Source organism: Poecilia mexicana, unplaced genomic scaffold (genome assembly GCF_051168715.1).
Source record: "Poecilia mexicana isolate PSO_F unplaced genomic scaffold, ASM5116871v1 scaffold_3, whole genome shotgun sequence".
Taxonomy (NCBI): Eukaryota; Metazoa; Chordata; class Actinopteri; order Cyprinodontiformes; family Poeciliidae; genus Poecilia; species Poecilia mexicana.
The window spans coordinates 35981855-35991926 of record NW_028263372.1 but is presented as its reverse complement, the minus strand read 5'-3'; the positions used below and the strand labels follow the sequence as shown (position 1 = coordinate 35991926).

Sequence of the window (10072 nt, the reverse complement as noted above, 5' to 3'; positions counted from 1 at the left end):
AATGATGTTTAGCTAGCTGTATGGCTAGCTGAAATATGCTAACATCTCTGCACAGAGAGAAAAAAGACCACTCTGTCAAAACTACAGGTAGGAATATTTAATGATTGTACCTCTTATTGCATCCAGATTAAAATATCTTAAAATGTAAAGTTTACATGAAGAAATCCAACTTGTATTAATTCAGGCCACTTTTCTTGTAACCAACCTCACTGCAACGCGCCCTGTACGCCATGTTAATATGCTATTGCTGTGAAATCCTACCTTCCCAGCTTGACCAGTCTCGCCCAAGCCCGGAAAACATTATTTTTCTGTGCTGAAAATACTTGAGCCCCATGTTTATGTACCCCTTCTTTGTTCGTCTCAGGTCCAGTCGGTTGACTTCATGACAGACATTCAGGTTCACTGTGTTTATTCTAACACACAGGAGATCGAGTTGGTGGTTAACTTCAAGCCAGCAGCTTCTGGCCCAAAGTCACAGACAGCAACAGGAAAAGGGGGCATTTTCATCGTGTAGTAGCATTTCACGTAAATTAATATAATTAATCCACTTAACTATCTACTCATCTATAACATAAATAACAATGAACATATATTTTTAGAACAGGAAATAAAATCACACATGTAACATTCAACGACTATCACAGTTGATAACTGAAACATTACATTGTATCAAAATTTAAAAGTACCTAACAAACAGGAAATCGAGTTGGTGGTTAACTTCAATTCAGCAGCTTCTCAGCAACTCAGCAAATCAAAAAGCTTCAGCTGTCACTACAAATCAAGCCAAAATGTTCTGGTGTTAATCTAGGCTGGATAATCCATGTTTTCATGGATTATTCCATGGTATAATCCTGCAACCCCCACAACATGATGCTGCCACCCTCAGATTTGACAGTTAGGGTGGCATTTTTCTTCCAGGCGTAACAGTAGTCTTATGGCCAAACAGTTCCACTTTAGTTTCACTGAACCACAGGACATTTTTCCAAAAATGAAGATCTTTGGCCCTGTGTGCATCTACAAATGGCAATCGGGATTTTTAAGTTTCTTTATAAGCAGAGGCTTCTTCCTCGCTGAGGGGCCTTTCAGCAAGGAAGAATTGTACAAACTGGAGCAATTGCACAATTCTCCTCCTGAGATCTGGGCTGGTTTCTTGTGACTTTCCCATTATGTCAGACAAGAAGCAGTATGTTTAAGTTGTGGTCTTAAAATACATCCACAGGTGTGACTTCAATTAACTCAAATGTTTCAGTTAACCTATCAGAAGTTTAAACTCCAAAAGTTTAACGTGGGTTAAATTAAAGTTTAACTAAACTTACTTCCTGGCTAATGTCTTTAGGTGCAGGGTTTCCCCCAGTGTATTATAAGCCTGGCGGCCCGCCATGCTTTACTAGCCCCGCCGCCAGGCTAAGTGTTGCTTGTTTACGTTTCTAGGAAAGGAAAAAAAAAAAAATCATTGTTTTTTCTTTTGTTTGTTTTTTAAAGCCGGGCTGCAAGCGTCTCTTTGGCTCTTAGCATTTCACTAGCAGAGTAGATTTATTCCTAAAGGGTAGGTTTATAATAGATAGGTTTATAGTTTATGCATTTAAACCCGACAGCGCGGACCAATCACACTGCTGGCGCCTCTGCGCTTTGCCTTGCGCACCGCCGCTGCTTTACCTCAGCGGGATCGCGCTCCTCCTTTCACTCAAACTGGACTCAGGCTGACCTGTATGGATATTTACATCAACTTAGTGAGGAATTCTGATCCTTTGGAGAACTCTGTATCTATGGTCTGTTTTAAAATATTAGCATTTATGGGGCCCCTGAAGCTCTTGGGGGCCTGATGGAGCTGCTGTTGTTTTTAGACTAGTTGTGGGTTTAAATAGCATTTCACTCGAGATCTTTTCATGTAACATATAATTCCCAGTAATGCTTTTACATTTCCTGTCAACTTAACATCTTTTAATACAAAACACGGTGGACCGACTCGACACCCCGACCACCGGGCTTATCAAGTTTTCTGGGGGAAACCCTGAGATGGGTTTACTTGGTTTAACCCAAGTTTAATCCAAGTTACACACATTTGGTTTATATACCAAATGTGTGTAAACTTTTAAATTCTAAGTTACAAAAAAATTTAAAAAAAAATGTTCTCTCCAAAGTTTTCTGGCATTTAGAAAATAAAAACAATTTCAACTACCGTATTTTCCGCACTATAAGGTGCACCTAAAAACCTTAAATTTCCTCAAAAGCCGACAGTGCGCCTTATAATGTGGTGCGCCTTATATATGAAAAAAGTTTTAAAATAGGCCATTCATTGAAGGTGCGCCTTATAATCCGGTGTGCCTTATAGTGCGGAAAATACGGTAAGTTAAAACAAGAAGTGTTTGGTCTGATTTAACAGTGAGAAAAAATGTGTCATTTTATTTAGTGTATGTCAATATCTGCTTTCAACTATCGTAGTTTCTCTGTAAGTATTTCCTTTTTTGTTTATGTTACGAATTCTGAAGTCTGAGTTTATCTGAAGCTCCTCTTTTTGCACTGGAGGTCCTGATTAGAAGGTGGTTGTTGAAATGTTCAGGTAGGGCGTGAAGGACTACTGACCATCACACGTTTCTGCTTTACTTTTTCAGCCTTTTTATACATGTTCTTCAATACAGATCATTGAATATGTCAAAACTGACACCAATCACATTTTCAGGCACAAATAAAAACAACATGCAAATGTGTTTTGAGCACAGTTCGAATCATGTCTGTGGCCTTAATCTTTTTATTATTTCGTTTGTTGCTGGATTTCTAAAATGCAAAATGAAGTAAACAAATGCCATACATTACTTATGATGAATACAAATTACACCTGATGAAAGTGATGTTTGCACCAATTATTCAACAGTAAATTGATTAAAACACATACATTAAAATTAAATGGTGGACTGTGCGATGTTATTACTAATTTTGTTCATGTTGTCTCCACAGGAATGAGAAAACTTGTTAAAACATAAAACAAAGAAACAATTTAAAAATGTTACTCAGATAAAACAATTTTTGGTTTTAATTAATTTGATATTTATACAACATATTTGTGTTACGTTAAAAAATGAATGATGTCCAACATTTCCCTCTACTGTTAAATGTAATGTACATTTTTTTTACGCTCTAAACAATTACAATTAATGTTAAAAGAAATGAGAATATGCAAAATCCTATTTTACCACTTTGTAATGAAGTCACAAAATGTATTTTGTTGAACAAAGTAAAAAGCATAACAAAAACTAGGAAAAAAAATTCTGAGGTTCAAAAGTCTCATTTTCAAAATGATATAAAAGTTAATTGTTTTAATTTTGAAATCATTGATTTTTTTCTGTAAATTTGAAAATATTTGTCAACTGAAATCAGAACAAAAAATTACATCATATAGTTTTAGAATAAACATAAAAACAAGTCATTATATTGATTTGTAATTTCTTCATCACACTAATAGAGTTCACTGACATGTTCTTATCCATGTCAGTGGCTGCACAATCTTTCCATCGTTGAGCCACTGTTTGTTTTCCCATTCCACCTCACCCCTTATCGCCGAGTACAAATAGCTGACCTGCTGGCATCTGTTTGCAGTAGCTCACTTACTTCACCCTTGGTTTTGCAACACAGTATGAAGGACTACATTTTGTAACATAATTCTCACTTGTTTTAACTAAATCACCCTTAACATTATTTAATTTTAATTCCCATTTGTTAAATCATCTTTATACTGAATCAACTTGTATCCATTATCTGGTATCACATTTCAATCATTTTAAACAGCGCATAAATCAACATTAAATCAGAATACAAGATTACATATTTCTTCCAGGTCTTATGATCTGTTTTCTGTGGTCCTGGAGCGATCTCACCATAATAGAGTCCTTGCTAGGTTTCTTGCCAATATATATATTTGCAAGGGTTACTGCTCATAAAAAACATAGTCATGTGTGGAATACATAGAATGAATGTTGAAAAAATAACATTAATTCTATGAATGAATGAATAATGTTCATGTATATATTTTCTGCATTTATAAAGAAAATATAATCGTATTTTCTTTAAGCTGCGCATGTGGTACTTTTAACAATTTTAACCATTGTTGAACAACTGGTAAAATTTGACAAAAGTTTAAATTTGATCTCGTAATAAGTATTTGTACTTCATTTTATGTCTGTTAATGATTTTTGTTTGTAGTCCCTTTTAATGTAGTCCCTTTTAATACTACATTTTCACTTAAAAGTAAAATGCAACTTTTTTAAAAGTTTTCTGACTTTATATTGAAAGCATCTTTTAATCCTTTCAGAGCGTCTTCCTTTGAGAGTCTCCTCCAGGCATCTGGAACATCTGCTGGTTTTGCGTCATATTCTTCAGCAAATTGATCATTATATTTCACCAGGATGAACTTCCAGTAGTCTGAAGCCTCAATGCTGGGGTCTGGTGGAATCTGCCAGTCTGGATAATATTTTGTGTAGTCTTTGTAAGGATGAAACTGTCCTTTAGTGTCCGAATTGGAGAATGAAGTGTCACTTTGGACATGAGTTGTACAGAGTTCTGGTACAAGTTTGGTGGTTATCATGGATCTATATCTAGCAAGACCTTGTGGTCGATGTATAGCTGCACTGTGCAGCTTGTGTTCTTTGCCTCCAGCTTCACATGGAGCTTTACAGAATGGACACTGATTCCCACATCCAAAAACTCGCTTGAAAAGTTCATCCTGTGGCTTAACTGTCAGTTTCCTCACAGTTTCATTGATGTCTTCAGATTTCAAAAATAGTTCCTGAAGCTCAGTTGTCAGGTTCTCCAATGCCATCTTGACACTGTTGATAAATGGGTGACATGTGCTTTGGATTTGAAAGAGGATCCTTTTTTCCATCTTCGACTGAAATTGTGAGGTCTTTGATCAAATTTTCACGTATTCCATGGACGAACCTTTCGATGCTTTCATTGGTATTTGGCAGGGTAACGCCATCTGCTTGTCTTGATGCCACTTCTATTGCAGCAGTGACTTTCTTAATTATGACCTGAAGTTTGTTGTTCTTCAGTTTGGACAATGTGTTCTCATATGTCATTTCTTGTTGGATGTGCTGAAATATCCAGTTTTTGACATATTTTTCATATTTACTGATGTACTTTACAAAACATTCAAAGTCATCCTTCTCCAGCAACTCTTTCTGAATGTTGTACTGGAAAAATGAGCGAGAGCTGTACTCTGCAGAATGATGGCTCGTTAAGATCTCATCCACAATGTCTACTCCCAGAGATCTGGTGATGAAATCTTCCACTGCTGGTTTGATACAAAACTCAATGTAATCATTGGCTTTGTGTTGACAGTCATCTCTTTCTTTGTACAAATCAATGAAATCTGACAAGTACCCAGGCTTGAACTTCTCCAGCTGAGTTTGGGGATTCAGGTTTGACAGAAACTTTTTGTGCATTTTTGTAAATTTTTTTGAAGCGATGCCACAAACGTGAAGCTTCAAATCAATCTCATACTTTGTATTTGTTTCATATTCCTTGTAGTTCTGTTCAAAGTTTTTGTCAACTTTTTCCAGTAGATCTTTCATGAAAGAATCATGGTAATCTTCAGGTGTTCCTACTTTGTCATTAAGGTATTCTGTACATGACTCAATAACATTATTTGTGAAGATCTGCAACTTATTCATATCAACAGATTTGGCCTTAAATCTGTCTACATGCTCATCTGTCACTTTGAAAGGACTCCATCCTACTTGTTTTAGGTCGGTGTTCTGTAATTCTTGATTTACATTTCGATTAGAGAAATTTTTCCTCAACTGCTTGAGGACACATCCAGCAATGTCTCTTTCTTCTAAGCCAGACAGATTAGCTGTAGACTCAGACCACATCTTCTCAAACTCTTTTGTCAACTGATCTTCAGACAAGTTTGACATTTTGCAGTCACACAGGAGCCTCATGACGTTCTCTTCAATCAAAACTCTGTATTTCCTCTGTATTTCTTGAGCTTTCTTTTGGCTTACTTTCAGGTCAAGAACACGATCCAGTTTAGTTCTTACTGATGGTTCGGTTTCATTGGCAAGGCTTCTGATGCTGTTTAGAAAGTCAACTTTGTACTTCTCTATCAGGTTTACACGTCTGTCCTTCCTCTTGTAGTACTGATTGAGATTTTCCTTCATTTTCATTTGCTCATTTTGTATCTTTGTAGAAAGTTCTTTCTTTTTCTCTGAGACCATTTTAGTCCAATTTTCTACTCCAGAATCAACGTGTATGTTTAAAATTTCTACCTCTGTTTGGTGCTGCCAGGAGTAAATCTCTTTTCTGAACTCCCATTCCCATTGATTGAAGGCTTTACACAGGTTGTCATAAGCGTGAGCCACCAGGGTGTTTCTGAAGTTGAAGATGAAGTTTTCATATTTAACTGTCCTCCAGAGACTTTTGATCCATTCTAGAAACTCTGGGATCTGATTGGGTTCACTGGTTTTGTTGCTCTTTATTGTCTCCAAAAGATATTTCTTAAAATCAGCAACAGCTTGACTGTAACCAGTGTTTACTGGAGCCATTGGTGGAGTGCCATGCCAGAGACCTGGGATGTTCCAGTTGTTTTTTTCCATGTCATAGTCCAGGACATCAGTGAACTGTTTAATAGTTGATTGTTTTTCCATTTCAGATGCAATCTGAGTCATTTCATTGAGCTGATCCAAAAGACGTTTTCTCTCAGCAACGCATTTGGAAGTAGCTGAAACTGCCCCAACGTTCTGATGCACAAAATGACAAACTGGCTTCTTTCCAACATGGGTCATTCTCAAGAATGCATGAACTGCAATTTGCAGGATATCTTTCATTTCAGTTACATTTTCCATTGCTGTATTGATGATGGCGATGTCACTTAAACCAATGACAAAGGTTGCCAGCTGGTTGTCATGTTCATAACTGTCCTCAAGTTGAGCCATCTGAGGAGACTTGAGACCTTCTGTATCAATGAGAACTATGAAGTCATAATCCAGTTCACTTTTGTAATCTTCTTTAACTCTGAGGAAGATCATGTAAGCTCCTCTTGTACATCTGCCACTGCTGACTGGAAACTGGACACCAAACATGGTGTTGAGGAGCGTCGACTTCCCAGAACTCTGAACACCCAGAACAGCTAGTACCAGCAATCTGCTCCTGTTTCCAACTTTCTTATGGACCTCATTAAGTACAGCTGACACCCACTTTTCTGGGACGTTGGAAGCGTCTCCATCCAGAAGCTCTAAAGGATGTCCATTCATCACCATCTCAGCAGCCAATTGAGGGGGACGAGAGATTTCCTCTGTGTTTTCCTGTGAAAACTCATAGATTAGACCCATCTCTCTCATGAAATGCTCAATTCCTAAAGAGCTTTCTAGCAGAACTTGATCCAACTCTTTGATAAGTTCTGTATCTTTTGTCTTGCATTGCTCTTTGAACTGGTTTCGCAGTTGTAAGAGTTTTTCCCGAGAGTGTGCATCAAGCTTAAGTTTCATCCATTTCAAGAAGAAATCTCTTTTTTCTTTGTCACTTGTGAAAAGGTTCCCAATGAAACTTTTCATTCCTTTGGAAATGTTGTATCCTGCCTGCTTCTCTTTGATTTGTTTTTTCTCCTCCTGTAGCTGAGATTTGTACTCTTCAGTTCCTAAGTCACTGTACTCATTTAATCTACAGAGTTTTATTTCTAACTTGGATAATCTTTTCCAGTTTTCTCCCTGCAAAGGAAGGTGCAGCTTCTTGTATTTGGGAATGCTTTGTTCTCCAATTGCTTTCACAATCTCCTCAGCTGCCTTCTTTTCTTCATCACTTTTACTTTCATCCACAGACAGACCAAGTTCTGTTGCTTTTTCATACATCAGATCTGTTGTCATTTTATTGGTGGTTTCACTTTCCAGTGAAGTCTTTATAGCAGCACAAAGTTTTTTTGAGAAGTATGTTTTGTTTACTGTTTTATCTTTAATGATGACATTGGTTTTTGGAAAATCTAGTTTTTCAATTGTTCTCTGGACAGACATCATGTCTTCCTTCTCACCGCCCTTGCGATTAACAACCAAAAATATTTTTTTTCTCAAATCTTTGAAAGAATTCAGCGTTTCCTGCTCTTTTTCTTCAACCTTGTCCAGGAACACAAAGGTAGCTGTTGAAACTTGAACAAGAAAACTGAACTGTGCAAGTGACTCACTAATGTCTCCTCTCAGATTAGCAAAGGCAACTGGCTCTGGAAAAATGTCCAGATTTTCTTTTCCACAGGGAAGGTACCAGAAAACCTCTACAAGTCCATTTGCTATTTCCTTTTTGATAGCCCTGTCCTCCATGTCTTTATGTATGAAGATGTTGTGACTCTGCTGCCCACGACTTAGAACAAGATTCAGCATCTGGGACTTTGACAAACTGCTATTCTTCAGACAGACAAAGGAATATAAAGGAATATTTGCCTCAATAATTGTGTCCTCGATGAAACCTTTTGATTCTGACAAAACATGAGGACACCACTCTTTAACAATGCCTCTGAGAGCCCAAAGCATCAGGCCGCACTGATTGTTGTTGCTATGAGGCAACAACAGTGGTACAGAAAACTGACACATTGACATTCTGAGAAACATTTCTTGCTGCAAGAAGCTGTCAGCGCAAAGGAAAAGTGCTACTATCAGGTCGAGAGCATTAACACCACTGTGAGTGTCTTCTTCGGTATAAAGTTCTTGGCTAAAGAGGTCATTGTTTTCCTCATCATTGTCTGATAGTTGCACACAACTTCTACATTCAGCATTAATCTGTAAGAGGTTTCTGAGAAAATACCATGGAATTTCCTCCAGTGATGAAGCAGGATTTGTGTTTATGTTGTCTTTGTTGATCTCCAATAGAGAACGAAGAGTAAGTTTGTTGGGATAAAATTTGTTCAGTCCAAGTCTTGAAAGAGTGTTCAACAAGTCTGTAAATGATCAAAAGAAGAAAATGTTTTAGAAATGATTTTTTTCAATAACTGTACATCTTAGACATAGAACTCTGAAAGCTGTAGTTTCTTAAAAAATGAAATAATTAAAATGTTTTATTTTTGTTCTCTGCACTGAGCTTTGGATATCCTCTCTGTGCTGTAAGAGGACAAATTCTCACTGTTGTTCCTCCTTATATAAGAAACAGCAGCACAGATTACATGGATTTTTGTCAAGTTTGTAGTTGGCATCTTGGAAGGGAGCTTGTTTAGAAATTTTGTTAACTTCTTTGGAGAATTCAGTGCCCATGTAGGCAATGATGGAATGTCATACAGGGTTGTGTTTGGGAGGAGCTGGCTTCCCGTTTATCTGTGCAGCATTTTATTACTGGATTTCTTTGCTTAGTGTTATAAGAAGTGTCTAATTCAGTTGCTCCTCTCCTTGGGTTGCCACCTTATCGTGGTGGAAGGGTTTGAGTGTCCCAATGATCCTAGGAGCTATGCTGTCTGGGGCTTAATACCCCTGGTAGGGTGACCCAAGGCAGACAGGTCCTAGGTGAGGGACCAGACAAAGCGCAGCCCGAAGACCCAGATGATGAGTAATAACATTGGACTTGGTTTTCCCTCACCTGGAAGGGGGTCACCGGGGCCCCACTCTGGAGCCAGGCCTGGAGGTGTGGCACGATGGCGAGTGCCTGGTGGCCGGGCTTTTACCCACGGAGCCCGGCCGGGTTCAGCCCGAATAGGAGACGTGGGTCCCCCTTCCAATGGGCTCACCACCTGTTGGAGGGGCCAAAGGGGTCGGGTGCGTTGTGTTACGGGCGGCTGCCGAGGGAAGGGACCCTGGCGGTCTGATCCTCGGCTACAGCGCTGGTTCTTGGGACGTGGAATGTCACCTCTCTAGTGGGGAAGGGGCTGGAGGCAGGAGTGGGCATACTTGTTGCCCCCCATCTTGGCGCCTGTACATTGGGGTTCACCCCAGTGGACGAGAGAGTAGCCTCCCTCCGCCTACGGGTGGGGGGATGAGTTCTGACTATTGTCTGTGCTTATGGACCAAACAACAGTTCAGATTACCCATGCTTCTTGGAGTCCTTAGAGGGGGTACTGGAGAGTGCCCCTCCTGGGGACTCCCTTGTTCTATTGGGGGACTTCAACGCT

General features: G+C 38.8%; 1 protein-coding gene across 1 annotated transcript; it reads right to left on the bottom strand.

The window, feature by feature from the left end:
- Window positions 1–4649: 4649 nt before the first annotated feature.
- LOC106925401 (up-regulator of cell proliferation-like) lies at window positions 4650–8720 on the bottom strand. The gene has a single exon (XM_088004518.1). The coding sequence runs from the start codon at window positions 8586–8588 to the stop codon at window positions 4788–4790; it is 3801 nt and encodes a 1266-aa protein (XP_087860644.1). The 5' UTR covers window positions 8589–8720; the 3' UTR covers window positions 4650–4787.
- Between the last annotated feature and the right edge of the window lie 1352 nt (window positions 8721–10072).